Genomic DNA, 18,046 nt, shown 5'->3' with positions numbered 1-18,046 from the left:
TATTCTGAGATACTTGTACTCTAGGAGGGAGCTTCCTTGTGTAATTAGTAGCTTAGTTGTATCTGATTAAAATGCTGCCATTCCTCAGATATTTGCACCAAAGTAGCTTTTTGGAGGCTGAAGCTTGAAATTAAGATCAAGCATTTTTCCTTGTTTATTTTTTCTAGCTGTGTCATTCTGAATTGCCTGGAATTTCAAATTCTCTCTCTTTTCCCCCACCCACCCTGTTCTAAATTTTTTCTTGTAAAAAATTATTTACACAGGACTAAAGACTTCTTGTTCTTTGTATGTAGTGGATATGAAGAATTCATTTCTCTTCATTTTAGTTTTAATTTGTCTCATGGTGTAGTTCTCTCCGACTCTTACTGACTACAGAACCATCAAAATGTGTAAGTATATGATAGACTGACATCTTTTCAAATTCAGGCATTTTGAAGGTTTTGTTTTTATATCATTTGAAGTAATGTAGATGAACAATCAGATGTATTTTAAGAAAACAAAGGCCCTTATAGAGTTATTTTTGTTATTGATATTTACTAATGAGGAAATTGTAATCCTGGATTGAGGGGAGGTAAGATGGCAAAAGTCACTTTTAAAAATTAAAATCTGATTTGTTCTTTGTTTTTTTGTTTTGCTTGCTCTTTCACTTTGTAATTTGAGCTTTTTGGGGAAAGATACTATACATCTAATCATTAGATAACAAACATTAAAATGTTTGTGTATATATGTGCGTGTACATTTTGTTTTGTTTTATTGTTTTGCTGAGGCATTAGTTGGCAAATTCCTTCCTGAGTGTATTTGCATTTATTGTAACCTGAGTACATCATTTTTTTATCAATGGGATTAAAATCCTACTCAAATAATTTAGACTGTTGTTTTAAAAGAATGTTATTACTCTTTTTAAAAATATACATAAATCTAAAAATGTCCTTTAAATTTTCTTGCTCCCTGAGTGAAGTGTAGACTGATGATTTTATGGTTAACATATTGATGAGATGAGAGTTGAGCATTTAGTCCTTTAAAAAAAAACTTCCAGTGGCAGTTAATATTGTTTCTATATTGAGGATGAGTGAAAGATTAAAGTTTATCAGTAACATAATTATTTTACCAGTGTTGTTTACTTGCTCATTTGATGCTAAGACTAAATCATGTGCATGTAGGAATCTGCACTTGAAGCCAGTTCCATTTGGTGTGTTTGCTCTTAGACTTGACTAAGATTGTAGCTTATTGATGCTCTCCTGAAGGGCCTATTCTGTCCACTGTTTTCTTCCTACTTAACATTTGTTAATAAAACTAATGATTAAGCAGCCTTCTGAGGTCTTTAGATAGGTGAATGGGAAAATCCAAAAATATTCCTTGATATATGAAATTTGAGAGTCTGTTGCCTGTACATTATTGTACTTTATTTGAATTTGAAGAAGACATTTGATTATCTAAAAATTAGATTAATTGGTATAGGTAAGTACATTCAACCATTTTCCATATCATTGTGACTTGTGATTAAAATGTTCGTGTTTTCAAAATTGTATTGGTTTAACGTGGGTAAAACAGTATTCAACAGACATTTGTTTACAGCCTTCTAAGTGGCATTGAAGAAAAATGCACAATTCCTTGAGAATCTCAAGGTCTAATGGAAGAAGAAGATGTGCATATAATTATGAAGCAATATGGCAGTGTAGTGATAGTTATCCCCTAAATAGTATGAAAGAGCTGAGATGGAGTCATTAACTTTGCTTGAGGAGGTCAGGGAAGGATTCCTGCAAGGTATGACACCTGAGCTGTGAGAGGATATGTAAATGAAGAGGCAGAAGAGGGGGACATAAAGAAGACATTGTGGGGGAAGGATGAGCAGGGAAGGGCTGTGACAGTGATAGAAATGCAATGAGAAACAGCAAGTTGTATATTGATTGAGAATTCCCATTGGTTTAATGTTGTTAGGGAATAAATGTAAGGTAGTAGTAAGTGGAGAAATATGCCTATTATGTCACCATAGAAGGGTTTTGAACAGGAATATGGCATGCATGTTTATTTTAATGGTGATTTCGAGAAAGCGTACATTCCATGAGTTTGGAGTTCATGGTGATTGGAAGGCTGTCGCAAAGATCTAGATGAAAATTTTAAGACAATGCTATGGTTGATCCTTGAACCAACATGATTTTGAACTGTGCAGGTCCACTTATGCACAGGTTTATTTCAATAAATATATGGGAAATTTTTTTTGGAGATTTGCAACAGTTTGAAAAAACGGACAAACTGCGTAGCCGAGGAATATAAAAAAAATTAAGAAAAAGTTATTAATGCATAAATATATGTAGATACTAGTCTACTGTGTCATTTACTACCATAAAATATACACAAATCTATCAGTATTATAAAAAGTTAAAATTTATCAAAACTTATGCACACATTTACAGACCATACACGGCACCATTTGCAGTTGAGAGAAATGTAAACATGCAGTATGAAATCATAACTGCATAAAATTAACAGTAATACATAATTGTGCTACTGTAATATTTCATAGCCACCAACTATTGCAGTGAGATCAAGTGGTGTATCTGCTTAAAATGCTGTGTGACACTGATCACCTCTGCATGAGCAGTTCGTCTTTCCAGTAAATTGCATATTGCAGGAAAAAGGTTTCTCTTGCCCTTCTTATGTATTTTTCATCATGTTTAGTGTAATACTGTAAACCTTTAATACCATGGGACCCATTCAAAGTGCTGCTAGTAATGCTGGAAGTGCTCCCAAGAAACAGAAAAAAATGATGACACTATAAGAAAAAGTTGAATTACTTGTTATGTACTATAGATTGAGGTCTCCAGCTGCGGTTGCCCACCATTTCAAGATAAATGAATCCAGCATAAGGACCACTGTAAAGAAAGAAAAGGAAATTTCTGAAGCCATCACTGTGGCTATGCCAGTGGGCACAGAAACCTTGCACTTTTTTTGAAATACTTTTTTTATCTCATACTGAAAATGCAGCTTTTATATGAGTGGAGGATTGCTGTAAAAAGGCATACCTATAAACTCTAACATGATTTGAGAAAAAGCAAAGTCATTATGTGACAACTTAAAGGAAAATGAAGACTCTAAAGCTGGAGAATATGATGCCAGCAAAGGATGGTTTGATAATTTTAGAAAGAGGTTTGGCTTAAAAATAGTCAAGGTAACAAGAGAAGCAGCTTCTGTCATCCAAGAAGCAGCAATAAGTTTTCAGACACCATTGAGAAAATTATTGAGGAGAAAGGATATATGCTTGAATAGATTTTTAATGCAGAATAGGTTCTGAAAAATAACATGCCACAAATGACATTTGTTAGTAAAGAAGAGAAGCAAATACCAGGATTTCAAACAGAAAGTGCTAGGCTAACTTGACTGTTCAGTGCAAATGCAGTTGGGTTTATTATCAGGATTGACCTTATCTATAAGGCTGCTAACCCCCAAACTTTGAAGGGAAAAGATAAACACTAGCTGTCAGTCTTTTGGTTTTACAACAGGAAGTCATGGACCAGAACCGTTTTTTTCTGGATTGGTTCCATTGATTCTTTGTCCCTGAAGTTAGAAAGTACTTTGCCAATAAGGGACTGCCTTTTAAAGTTTTTTTGATATTGGACAATGCTCCTAGCCACCCAGAACCTCATTCATTCAACACTGGAGGCATTGAAGTAGTCTACTTTCCCCTAAATACAATTCGAATTCAGTCTCTAGATGAGGGGATCGTAAGGACTTGTAAGGCTCATTACACATAGTAATTTATGGAAAGGATTGTCAATGTGTCATCCCTATATAAGAGAACCCTGATTGAGCATCATGAAAGTCCGGAAGGATTACACCATTGAAGATGCCATCGTTGTTATAGAAAAAGCCATGAAAGCCATAAAGCCTGAAACAATATTTAATAAATTCCTGCCAGAGAAAACTGTGTCCAGATGATTTGCCTGACTTCACAGGATCTATGACAGAGCCAATCAAGGAAACCATGAAAGAAACTGTGGATATAGCAAAAAAGCTGAAGGGGGAAGGATTTCAAGATACAGATCTTGAAGAAATTCAAGAGCTAATAGACACCACACCAGAGGAATTAACAGAAAACGACTTGATGGAGATGTGTGCTTCAGAAACAGTGCCAGATGACGAGGGAAAAGACATAGAAGTGATGCCAGAAAACAAATTGACATTAGACAATCTGGCAGAAAGATTTCGATGATTCAAGATTGCTATTGACTTCTTTTGTGAGGTGGACCCTTCTGTGATATGGACACTAAGACTAAATTTAAAGCAAATGGTGGAAGAAAGATTGGTACTGTATAGAAACATTTTTAGAGAAATGAAAAAGCAAGAAAGTCAAAAATTATGATATATTTCTGGAAAGTTACACTGAGTGTGCCTGCTTTTCTTGCCTCCCCTTCCACCTCCTCCACCTCTTCCACTTCTGCTGCACTCAAGACAGCAGGACCAACCCCTCCTTTTCCTCCTCGCCCTTAGCCTGCTCCTGTAGACAATGAGGATGAAGACTTTTATGGTGATCCACTTTTACTTAATAGTGAATATATTTTGTCTTTCTTATGATGTCTTAATAGCATTTTCTTTTTTCTAGCTTTATTGTAGGTATACAGTATATAATACTTATACAAAATATGTGTTAATTGACTGTTCACGTTATCCGTAAGGTTTCTTGTCAACAGAAGGCTACTGGTAGTTAAGTTTTGGGAGATTTGAAAGTTATACTTGGATTTTCAACTGTGCTGGAGGTTGGCACCCCTAACACCTGTGTTCAAGGGTCACCTGTATTCAGGATGGAAAAATGGGAACATATTTGAGAAATACCTTGCGCCTAATGTCAGTAGCACTTGATGCTTGGATAAGAAGATGTCTGAGAGAGGAAGGGATACTAATATAAGGCTTATGCTTCTAGCTGTGGTTTGTACTGCTACAGCTGAATTAGAGAATATAGGAGGAAGGTTTGGGTGGGTTTGGAGAGTGAGTTTCACTGGGGATTTTGGACATGGTGGGTTTGATCTTTGTCTGGAGCATTTGATTGGGGATGTACAGCAGGTAGTTGAAACAAGAGTTTTAGGCTTTGGGGGAAAATCTGGGATGGTGGTATAGATTTGGGAGCCATTAACATAGAACCAGTACAGTAGTCCCCCATTATCCACAGGGAATGTGTTTGTTCCAAGACCCTCAGTGGATACCTGAAATCACATAGAACCAAACCCTGTTTATACTGTTTTTTCCTATACGTACATACCTATGATAAAGTTTAATTTGTCAGTTAGGCACAGTAAGAGGTTTAGCAACAATAACTAATAGTAAAGCAGGACAATTATAACTATACTGTAATAAAACTTAAGTAAATGTGATCTCTCTCAAAATACCTTATTTTACTAACCCTTCTTCTTGTGGTGGCGTGAGATGATACAATGCCTACGTGATGAGATGAAGTGAACTGAATGATGATTGTGTCTGTACTTTTGCACTTTGAGGTATGACAGCAAAACTAGCACAGATTTCTTTTTCCTTTTTTAGAATTTCATAGATAGAAGATGCACTCTTATTCTAAGATCCTAGCAACCTCAGCATAAGATTTTTTTTTACTAAGTTGACAACTTTCACCTTTTCATTTAAAGGAAACACATTATGTCTTCTCTTTGGCCTACCTTAATTGCCAGCATCACTGCTCTTGTGCTTTGGGGACATTATTAAATAAAATAAGAGTTATTTGAACATAAGCACTGCAGTACTACAACAGTCTGATAACCAGGATGGCTACTAAGTTACAAAGTTACTAATGGGTACTTAGCATAGACAGCGTGGATATGCTGGACCAAGGGATCATTCACGTCCTGGGTGGGATGGAGCAGGACAGTGCAAGATTTCATCATACTACTCTGAGTGTCACACAATTTAAAGCTTATGAATTGTTTATTTCTGAAATTTTTCGTTTAATATTTTCGGACTAAGGTTGACCAGAGGTAAGTGAAACTGAGGAAGGTGAAACTGCACGTAAGGGGGACTGCTGTAATTTATCTTCTTTAAGATGTGGGCAGACTTCTTAGGAAATCTGATAAAAGTTAGGAACTCCCTCCTCCATGAAAGAAGTACACACACATTATACTTGAAAAATTTTGTATATAGTTTCAGGAACCTCCAGAATTCCTAATAGTCAGTCTAGAGTCTCCTAAGTTTTAGAACCCTACATGTATGGATAATAGTTGTAACTATGATAATGAATGAAAAAATGCATAGGGACCCAGTAATAGAATGAAAGAGTCAAGAACAGAGTTCTGGGGATGAACGATTTAAATGGCTCTGGAAAAGTAGGAAACATGGGGTATAGGGGAATAATGTTTCTGAAAGAAAGCTACATTATACTGATTTGCATTTAGCATAGTCATACTCTTCAGGTGCTTTTGTTTTAGCTCATGCCTTTTATTTGCTAAGCTTGGAAAGCTGTATTTATTTCTTTTTGACGTTTATTTGATGCCTGTAGATGAGAGTTCAAAAAATTCTATCATTGGGCACTTTTGTTGTTGATGTGTGAGGGATTATACTGTGCCCTGGCCTGGGCTAAATCTACTGACTTTCTCATTTAATCTTCATGACACTCTTTTTGAGATAGATACTGTTATTAAACCTAGGAGTTTATTTGCCCAGGGTCATGTGGCTTGTGAATAACAAAGCTGTGATACAAATCCAGGCTTGTCTGATAGCAAAACCTATGTTCTCTACTAATATACTGTGTTTACCAAGATAATCAATAACTAACACTATGATGTTACTTTAGTGTAATACACAATGGAATCTTAGGTGGGTCCAATGGTTTGGACTAGGTTTTGGGATATATGAATTCTAATTCCAGTTGTATGATTTTGGGTAAGTCATTTAGTCTCCCTTGGTCTATTTTCTTATCATTTGTTTGAAAAAAAATGTGTGGTTTGTTTGTTTGTTTTTAACTTTAGCTGTCAACAGAAGGAACATTTTAGTCCTGTGGCCCCCACCTCTGCCCTATTGATAAGTCATGAACACTAAGAAAGATATCACATACAATCTTGCATTGTAAAACAACTCTTGATTTATATATTTGAAAATGTTCTTTTATCATGATGTGAGAGTACTTGTACAACATTTGAAGCCTCTTGGTTTATATTTTTTTGAATTCTTTAGTATCTAATTTACAGTGGGCAGAGACCTTTCTATATTTTTTCTAGCTTTCATGTTATAGATCCTGAAAAGATCATTTGATGTTTTGCTCAGCTGTTAGTAGTGTAGGTATCTCTGAGGTTTATAGTCCACATTGACTTTGTTCTTTCTTGGAAATTGTTCTGAATATTCTGATTTCTATGTTATTTAATGTCAGGGGATAATGTCTTAGTTTGCTTTATTATAACCTCAGCGTATGCTGTCTGCAAACTAAAACCACATTGCACAAACACAGCCATGGTATTTGAGGCCATCATTGTTATGGGGCTTGTTTCTTTTATTTGTGAGAAGTTCAGTAGGTAGCCATATTTTTACATTTTATATGGATGACATCCTGTGTGTCAAGGTATATGATTAAAAATAGGTAGCAGTTTAAGTGTGAGGGTAGATTCTCCTAAGGTCGTTTGCTAAAGCCTCTAATAAACCTAGGTTTTGCATAGGATTTGGGTAAAAGGAAAGAGGTTGCTCTGTTGAATAGCCTTCTTAAGCTCTCCAGAAAAGATAAGACCCAGTTTGAGTTACTTGCTTAAGGATCCTCTTGATTGGGAGTTGAGCTGGTACTTTACTATTAGGGTGACTAAAAGAACTATTTTGTCTACTCCTTCCTCTTTCACATTCACGCCCATCAGACATGACTTGGAGAGGATTCCACTAACTCAGTACTTTTTATACACTTCAAGTCAGAAGTATGTGTGAAGCTGACCAGCTTGTGTGAAGTCGCCCAGGTTGTAAATGCAGAACTTGCAGATTTTACGTGGCATAAAAAAGGGCTCCTTAGTCAGATATTAGCAGAAAATCATTCAACCAGCCACCCTGAGTGCTTGTTATGTGTCAGGTATTGTTTTAGGGGCTGAGGCAGTGGTCCCCAACATTTTTGGCACCAGGGACCAGTTTCATGGAAGACAGTTTTTCCATGGGATGGGGGGCAGGGGGAAGCGGAGCTCAGGTGGATGGGGATGGGAGGAGGCAGAGCTCAGGTGGTGATGCCAACGATGGGAAGTAGCTATAAATGTTCCTGCTGCTCAACTGCTGTGTGCCTGATTCCTAAGTTTCAAGGATGACAATTTTTCGACGGGGGGTGGGGGAGAGTGGAACTCAGGCAGCGATGCACTGCCAGTCCTGGGCTTTGGCGGGGGGGTTGGGGACCACAGGGCTGAGGAATTCAGTACTGACAAAAATCTCTGCCTTCATGGAGCTGCCATTTGTTTGGGGAGAGGGAGACCAGGAAAAGAATAAAGAATGTGGGGTTGGAGTTGGGGGTCAGTGGTGATGAGAAGTTGTTGATAAGAGGAGGCTGTTGTTGTAAATAAATAGGACAAGCATTTAAACTTCACTGTAAGGATTACAGTTGAGTAGAGGTTGGAGCTGTCCAGAAATCTGAGGGAAGAATATTCCAGAGAGAATGAGTAGCAAATACAAAGACATTGAAATGACCTTGTTTGATATAGATCAAGAAATAGCAAGGAAGTTGGTGTGCATAGAACAGAGTCAGCAAGGGGGAAAATAAATGAAGTTGAGAGATTATCAGATCAAATAAGGCCTTGCAGGACATTGTAAGGACTTTAACTCCAAGGGAAATGAGAAATCATTGAGGGTTGTGAGCAGATGAGTGACATGATTTGATTTATGCTTTCAGAAGGTCACTCTGACTGTCGGATGGTAGCAGGCCAAGAGCAGAAATGGAGACCAGTTAAGAGTCTGTTGGAGTAACCTGAGAGATGATAGTGGTTTGGACCAGGGTAGTAGCAATGGAAGGGGTTGAATTCTGGATATATTTTGAAGGTAGAGACTACAGAATTTCCTGTTGGATTAGAAGTGAGGTAAGAGAGTAGTTACAGATGATTATAAGACATTATAGACATTTTGCTCAGTTGGAAAAGACTGCAGTGGAAGAAGACTGGGGGAAAGATTATGACTTCTATTTTAGACTTGGTAAGTTTGAGATGCCTACTCTGCATTCAAGTGGAAACACTGAGTAGGTAGCTGGATATATGACTCTGGTATGCAAGAGAAAAGGCCAAACAGAATATATTAGTTTTGGGATTGATTTAAAGCCATGAGAATAGATGACATCAACTACACCCTAGAAACTGAGTGTGGGTAGACAAGAGATCCAGAACCTGAGCCTTAGAATTGGAGGTTGTGGTGATGAATAAGAACCAGTAAAGCAGACTGACATATAGGACCCAGTGAAATAGAAAGAAAAACAGGAGATTATGGAGCTTGGAAGGTAAGCGAAGAATCTGTTTCAAGGAGTAGGATTCAGGAGCTCTTTGAAAAGCTGCTGGATAGGTCAAGTAAAATGGAAACAGAGACTTTGACCATTAGATATTAGCAATATAGAAGTCACTGGTGACCTTAAGAGTACTTTCAGTGAAATGGTAGCGATGAAAGCCTAATTGGAGTGGATTCAAGATATAATGGAAAGATGGAACTTGGAGACAGAATATAGAAATCTCCCCCTCCTGCCAGGGATTCCTCTGTAAGTGGAAAGAGAGATTAGGTGGTGCTGGAGGAGTACGTGGGTTGTAAGGATTTGTTTGTTTGTTAGATGGGAAACTGACAATTTTGAGTGTGTATGGAAATTATCTAGCAGAGAAAAAAGATTTTGATGACGCTGAGATGGACAGTTGCTAAAGGGAGGTCTCTGCATAGGTGATTTGTGATGGAACTAAATTACTTGTCAGACTTTATTCTGTGTGTATGTATCACCTGGGTTCTTGTTAAAATGCAGGTTCTGTTTCTGTAGGTTGGGGGTGGGGCCTGAAATTCTACATTTCTAACAAGTTTTTAGGTGGTGCCTATGTTTCTGGTCCCTTTGCTATACTTTGAGTATAAGAACTTGGCATCTTGAGCACAAGAACTAGCAGATTGTATTGGCATAAAATCAGATAAGTTGGTAGATGTGGTTGGAGGGAGGAGAGGAGGAGGGTTAAGTAGTGACTTGGTATATAAATCATTATTTTATTTAAAGTGGAAAGTTTTGCTCTAGGTAATAATAGAGGGAGGTCTTAAAGGATTAGAAAAAATTGCTTCTATCAGATCTAGAAACTATTTAAAAATGTATCCCTTTATTTCTGTTAAAACAGGCTAACATCCTTATAAGTCATGCAGATTTATAATTATAGCCATATAATAAAATATTTACTATATGGACAAATGCAGAAAGATTTTCAACCATTTTTTTTGTGTCTCTTCTCTTTCTTGGATATTACAGATGACCATGGATGAAAAATACGTTAACAGCATTTGGGACCTTCTGAAAAATGCAATTCAAGAAATCCAGCGTAAGAATAACAGTGGTCTTAGTTTTGAGGAGCTCTATAGAAATGCATATACAATGGTTTTACATAAACATGGAGAAAAGCTCTACACTGGACTAAGAGAAGTTGTTACTGAACATCTCATAAATAAGGTATCCAACTTTAAAGGACTGTTGCTAATACTATGTTGATTGAATGTAGAAAATCTTTTATACCATGTTGTACTTTGATCAAAAGTATTCTTTTTAAAGGCTCTAGGAAGTGTATAGAAATTATTAATTCATGTCTGTATTATGAAACTTCACTCAAAACTTATAATCAGCTAAATCAGAATTTTTGATAATTGAGGGAAGATGAAGTTTGTGATCTGTAATAAATACATTCTCTATAATCATAGTGAAGCATTCAGTAATTTACAAATGCTTATTTATTAGTATGTTAATTACAAATAATTATTTTTTCCTTAAAATGCTTTAATCAATCAGCCCATTTTGGCTTTCTCTACTTTCTCTGTGTATTTGAAAACAATAAAACTGCATTGTTTAAAAATATTCTCTAAGACGTTTCACTAATTGAAGTTGACCTTATTTATTTAACTGAGTTCTGTGATAAATGTCAATTTTTTAAAAGATAAATTAATGGTGGACTGTTAACATTATAAAATGGTTCTTTGATTTCAAAAAGATGTATTTTTTTTTTTAGAACAAGTGTGTTTATAGAGCAAATTCTTACACTGTACATAAAATGTAATTTCATTTATAAAATAACTTTACTATAATGTCTTGCTTTAAATTTTCAAATGTAGAATACCACAGGTTTATAAAAACTTCCCCACAGTTTTTGTGTGGTATTAGGGTATTCATTTTTCAAGTTTTATTAAAAATAAAAACAGAAAAGTTCTATGAAAAGTACAATAAGTGAATTCTTGTGTACCCTTCATCTAGATTCACCAGAACATTTGCTACATTTTTGCCAGTCTATTAATATTTGTTATTACTATTACCAATGTTATTATTGCTGAAAAATTAGAGAATAAGTTTTAGATTTCAGTTACCCTAAAGTACTTTGTAACATTTCCTTTAAGAGTAAGGAAATTCTCTTAAGTAACCAAAGAACAATGATCAAAATCAGGCAGTTTGACATTAATATAATACCGTTACCTAATACAGTCCATATTCTAATTTCCCCAGTTGTCCTGCGTAGCAGTGATATTCTTACAGCAATTTGTTTTCTGGTCCAGGATCTAATCTGGGATCACATACTCAGTTCCTCAGCCTGCCTTTGTCTTTCAGCACACTGACATTTTTGAAGAGTGTAGGTCAGTTGTTTTGTAGATTGTCCCTCAGTTTTTGGTTTGTCTGATTGTTTCCTCATGACTAGTTTCAGGTTATGCATTTTTGGCAGGAATAATACATAAGTGATGTTGTGTCCTCAGTGCATCACATCAGGAGGCACATGATGTCAGTTTATCCCATTATTGGTGATGTTAACTTTGATCACTTGGTGTCCGCCAGATTTCTTCACTGTGAAGGTACCTTTTTTGCCTTTGTAATTCATAAGTAATCTGTTGAGATATATTTTGAGACTGTATGAATATCCTGTTCCCCCGGAAACTTTCATGTGATGGTTTTAGCATCTGCTCATGATTCTTGCATGAATCATTATTACTATGGTGGTTGCAAAATAGTAACTTTCTATTTCTACTTTTCTTTCAATAATTCATTTCTCTTACAGGGAATTACATGAGCCAGGTAGTTAGTATCTCATGAAGCGAGGTGATTGTGTTCTTTACACAATCCATAATTTTTTTAAGTGCCTATGAGGCACAGCTTTCAATGAAAATATAGTGGGTGCAAAGAGATGTGATACTATCCCTTCCTGGGGTTTTTACTCTGATATGAGAGATGATTTACACATTGAGGTAACAGTGTGAGGCATTATGTAATTAAGTGACAAGTGAGTTGTATAGGCAATAAATGGCTTAAGAATTCAGATGAAGGGGAGGTCACTCTGGACTGTAAGATTTCATGGGAAAGGATGAAATTGAAGTGAGTCTTCAAAAATTTTGGATATATGTGAATAATGGTGGAAGGCGTTTCAGGATGGCAGATGTCATGTGATCATATAGAGTTGAACTGGTTACATTTAGGTGGTAAGTAGAGCTTGATTGAGGTATATAATAATTATGGGGATTTAGTGGATTATAGTGGATGGTTTGGGAACAGATTGTAGAACAATTTGAATGCCAGGCTAAGGAATTTGGACTAAATAGTGGAGAGTTATTGGAGGTTTTTAAGTGGATGATAATGAGACAGTATTTGAAGATGTGATTTTAAGTGGGTGATAATGTAACTGAACATTATGAAAATGATAGAAATGTAGAATTGAGAAGAGGTTTACTAGAATCAGGAGAAGACCTGGAAAAATCTGGGTACAGTGATAGTCTAGAAATGAATGGGTGAAGTCAGAAATTCTGAAGTAAGACTAGACAGAATTCGGTTACTAGGAGAATTATGGTGCCACCAATAGCAATATTGTGAAGTTATAGTGGAAAATTTATTTGGAATGGGTAGAGAAGATAGGAATTTTGTTTAGATTATATTGAAAATTTTCGTAGTTGGAAGTTAACCTTAGGAATCATTTTACAAGTGATGAAAATTGAATGTGAGATCATAAGAAGATGCTCAAGTAGAAATATCATATATTTGGAGATATACAAGTTTAGAGCTTAGGTAGGAACTCAAAATTAAGATATGGAGATTTGGCATTTGGTAGCGTATACTGAGGTGAGGAGTAAGTGTTGGAGTTCAGAGAACAAAGAGCCCAGAGCATCAAAAGAAAGAAGAAAAGTAGAATGCTAGCATTTGCTTAAAGCTGCTAAAGTGGAGAAGATTGAAAGAACCGAATTCTTGGGTATGGAAAGAGTATGGAATTAAGAGTAATAGAAAAGTAAATTTAGAGGAGGGGATATGTTTTCATTTGCCAAAGGTTCTGTAGAGCAGGGGTCCCCAGCCTATGGTGAGTTGCATAATTCTTTCATTAGATATTACAATGTAATAATAATAGAAATAAAGTGCACAATAAATGTAATGCGCTTATCATCCCCCAACCATTCCCCCGGTCCGTGGAAAAATTGTCTTCCATGAAGACCATCCCCGGTGCCAAAAAGGTTGGAAACTGTTGCTGTAGAGAATGATAATGACCACAACTAATTCTTATTTAGCATTTACTATGGGCTAGTGATTTTACATGTTTTAACTTAGCTAATGGTCACAACCCAATGTGCCAGATACTGCTATTACCTGTGTTTTACAGATGAAGAAACCGAGACACAGAAAATCGGTAATTTGTCCAGAAGCACACAGCTACTATGCAGCCTAGCTGGAACTGCATCCAGGGCAGTGTGGCTTCAGGCTGTGCCCTTGACTTTTCTGTAGATCTGCCCCTGAGGTAGAACGAATTGAGCAAGATACATTAAATAATGATGAAATTAAGGAGATGGGTAAGGGGCTTAAGTTAATTAGCTCACTGTCCATCAAGATATAGTCCTTTAAATTTTGTTTATATATAAAATATAAGGAAGGAGTTGAAAGTAGTATCTCTGAGATTCTTTATTTCTGAAACTGTTAAGAATCTAATAGTTAAACCATCCATTTTCTGAAAATCAGATGAAGAGACTTGGAGTAACCCTTGTGGGGAATATACTAATGAATTGGCAAGTGAGAAAAAAGCTTAGTAGGAGTTGGCTTGAATGTGTGATTTGTGATTTTTTTAAAGCAGTAGTAGTTTGCAGCTTAGGCACAAATGCAGAGAAAAACATTTGTAGCCTTGTGTTATGGTTGAGAATTGGCTCATCCAAAAAGTGAGAAGAGGAAAGGCCAGGGTATGAGATTAGTGTTTTGTGTGACTGATTTTTGGACTCTGAAACATGGTCAAGTAGGTGGTGAAGTCATGTGAGCAATAACACCACGAGAACTCCAAGAGGTTCAGCATATTGTACGTTATTAATACTGAAAGTCGTCCTGTATCTAAGGTTAACCGTTGTGTTAGTGCAGGCTGCTATAACAAATACTGTATACTGGGTGGCTTAAAGAGTGAACATTTATTTCTCACTATTTTGGAAGCTGGCAAGTCAAAAATCAAAGGGCCTGCAGATTTAGTTCCTGTGAGGGCCCTCTTTTTGGTTTGCAGATGGCCTCCCCCTCTCGGTGTCTTCACATGGCAGGAAGAGAGAGAGAGAGAGAGAGAGAGATCATAACTCTCATGTATCTTCTTATAAGGGCACCAGTCCTGTTCATAAGTGCTCCACCCTCATGACCTAGTTACCTCCCAAAGGCCCACCTCTAAATACTATCACATTGGGGATTAGGGATTCAAAGTATGAATTTGGGGGGCATAAACATTCAGTCCATGGCAACTGTCATTTCAAAATATAGGCAGTTCCCTATAACATAGGCCAGAAAACATGTATTCAAGTTCATTGTGCTAAATAAATTTAAAAATATGCAGCATATGCTGAATACTTAATTAAACTTCTCTTATACATAATCATTCATGATAATCACCAGCGTCTGAAAATGGTTTGTTTTTTCCTTTTCTTTTACAAACACTCATTTGCCCATTCAGTTTTTGACTAGGAAATGTACCAATTTCAGCCTGTCTATGATTGATTATTTCAATAGAATAAAGTTTTTCTTTTTTCTTTCTTTTTTTGTTTGTGACAGGTTCTCGCTTTGTTGCCTGGGCTAGAGTGTAGTGGCATCATCGTAGCTCACTGCAACCTCAAACTCCCAGGCTGAAGTGATCCTCTTGCCTCAGCCTCCCAAGTTTCTGGGACTACAGGCACATGCCATCATGCCCAGCTAATTTTTCTATTTTTGTAGAGACAGGGTCTCGTTATGTTACCGAGGCTGATCAAACTTACGGCCTTAAGTAATCCTCCCACTATGACTTCCAAAGTGCTAGGATTGTAAGTTTGAGCCAGCACCTGGCCCAAAAGAGAACTGTTGACTGATAGGCAGGGCCATTCTGTAGTAGCTCAGAATGTTTGTTTCCTAATGTAGGAAGTATCAATTTGTTCTGCCAAATGGGACTTTGGGATGTTACTGTTACAACGTGCAAAAGTATGTTTTGCGTGAAAATCAATATTCCCTGTCTCTTCATTGTACCTTTTGACTGGGAGGTGAGAAAACGGTTTAGGCTTCTGTGCGATCGAAATATACCTATCTTTAATCTCACAAAATAAACGCTTTTTTTGTGGTTCTGAGAGCATTACTATTTGGTCTTTTTATCAATTTTTTTATTCACTGTCCTTTTGGCAATTAGCTGAGCTGCCTAATTAACTATATATATTTATTTTAAAGCAAAGTATTTTTAGTGCTATAACATGTACAGCCAGGACTCATTTTTTTCATTGAATTTACGCGGACTCAGAGGTGTTTTGTCGTATAGTTTGTTGGTACCTCAATTTCAAGGTAAGAATAGTGAACGTAGTCAAATATTTTTGTTAAAACAGAGTACAAACTGCCAGAGGACGGATGAAGGGAGACTTCAAAGAGGACACTTCTTTGGGATGAAAGTAGCTGGTTGTCGGCTTGGAAATAAGTTCACAAAATTGAAGCAGGCATAGAAAATATAAGTGCTATTTCTCTAACTAACTTAAAATACTTCTGGTAGGCTATTCTTTCTGTCTCTGGAAGAATGTCTCCTTTGAGGAAACTGAGACCCAAAGGAATTCAGTGAATTTCTCAAGACCGCAAAGTACAACTAAGGGTATTTTATGTGGCCTTTCTGCCTTGCCATAAGAAAAATTTAATGTCACTTTAGTAAAATGAAACATTTCAGCTTTCACAGGGATTATTTTTTCTTTAACTTCTTTTTTCTAAATAAAATAACTTAAAAAGCATGGTTATACTAGAGGAAAAAAGTTCTGCTTTTCAGATTTAAGGACTTCTAAGTTATATATCATTTTGTCAAAGCCTCAAAGGTATCCTTATAAAGTTTTCTCATGACAGAATTCAGCATTCAAAAGTTTTTATTATTTGTCAGGCTCTGAGCTAGGTGTAAGGAATATATTGGTAAATAAAACACATCTGATTCTTGCACTCATGGAATAGATAATAAACAAATGTTTAGTTATGAAGTATCAAGAAAATAGGATATAGTGATAGAGAAAAAATGATGAGGTCAACTACATAGGTCAAGAAAGGGCTGTTTGAGGAAGTGATGTTTAAACTGGGATTTAAAGAATGAGAGGTGCTCATGAGAAAAGTGGGTTGAAGAGGATTCCAGGTAAAGAGAATGGCTACACAACACCTTCTTCTGTAAAGGACCAGATAGTATTTTCGTTTTTCTGAGCCATGCATTCTCTGTCACAGCTCTTCAACTCTGCTGTTGTAGCACAAAAGCAGCAACAGACCTACGTAAATGCACGAGCATAGCAGTATTCCAATAAAACTTTATATCAAAAAGGCAGCAGGCTCTTCTTTGCCAATTCCTAGAGTAGAGACGTTGAAAAAAGCCTATTGTGAACTGGGAGTTCAGAGTTGCTAGTGAGGAGGAATGGGACAAGATCAGGTTGGACAGAGAAGCAGAAGCCAGATCATTCCAGGCCTTGGAGCCATGATGGAGGGCTTTGTACTTAATTATATATGTACGTTAGGAAGCCATTCAATGATTTTAAGAAAGACAGTGATATGCTGTGATGCAGGTTCTTAAAATATTACTCTGGCTACTGTGCAGTGAATAAGTTAGAAGGCTCAAGAGTTGAAGTGAGGGGGCCAGGAAGGAGAAATCCAATAAATCAGGTGAGTACTAGTGGTGATTCATACCAGTGTAGTGACAGTGGGAATAGAGAAAGGTTTTTGGATTCAAGATATATTTTAGATGTAGAAAGAACATTACACGCTAGTAGACTGATTTTAGGGGATAAGAAAGAGGAAAGAATCGAAGATAATTTCTAGGTTTTTGGCTCTTGGACAACTAGCTGGATGATTCTGTTTTCTGACACAGATTTGGGGTAGAACAAGGAGCTCCATTTTGGACAGGTTAATTTTAAGATACCTACAAAATTGTATATGCAGATCTAGTTCTCTGAGAAGTTTAAACTGGAAATGTAAATTTGGAAATTGCAAACATATAGGTGATACAAGTTGAATATCCCTAATCCCAAAATCCCAAATTCAAAATGCTCCAAAATCCAAAAGTTTTTGAGCATCAACATGATGCCACAAGTGGAAAATTCCAGAGCTCACCTCATGTGACTGGTCACAGTCAAAACTTTATTTCATGTACAAAATTATTAAAAATATTGTATAAAATTACTGTTTCAACTTGGGTCCCATCCTTAAAATATCATTGGATATATGCACACATTCCACAATCTGAAATCCAAAGCACTTCTGGTCCCAAGCGTTTAGGATACCCATGTGTGTTTAAAACCCTGGAAGTAGATGAAATCACAAAGAAAAGACGGCCCAACAGTGAACCCTGAGGAATTTAACACATTGACTGCCACACTAAAAAAAATTTTTTTTCCTTGGGGCCGTGGTGTTTTACTACAAATACAGAATAAAAAC

At 36.5% G+C, this 18,046-nt stretch overlaps 1 protein-coding gene across 1 annotated transcript in view; it reads left to right on the top strand.

Annotated features, from left to right (window-relative positions):
• CUL3 (cullin 3) overlaps positions 1-18,046 on the top strand; it is a 109,167-nt gene that overhangs the window by 14,727 nt on the left and 76,394 nt on the right. Inside the window, exon 2 of the mRNA XM_012642469.1 lies at positions 10,424-10,621. Within this exon, the coding sequence (XP_012497923.1) occupies positions 10,424-10,621 (198 nt within the window). The remainder of the gene's footprint in view (positions 1-10,423; positions 10,622-18,046) is intronic.

The sequence above is a fragment of the Propithecus coquereli genome, unplaced genomic scaffold (assembly GCF_000956105.1).
Source record: "Propithecus coquereli isolate 6110/MARCELLA unplaced genomic scaffold, Pcoq_1.0 Scaffold18, whole genome shotgun sequence".
In the NCBI taxonomy this organism is placed as follows: Eukaryota; Metazoa; Chordata; class Mammalia; order Primates; family Indriidae; genus Propithecus; species Propithecus coquereli.
This window is presented reverse-complemented; position numbering and strand designations above follow the sequence as displayed.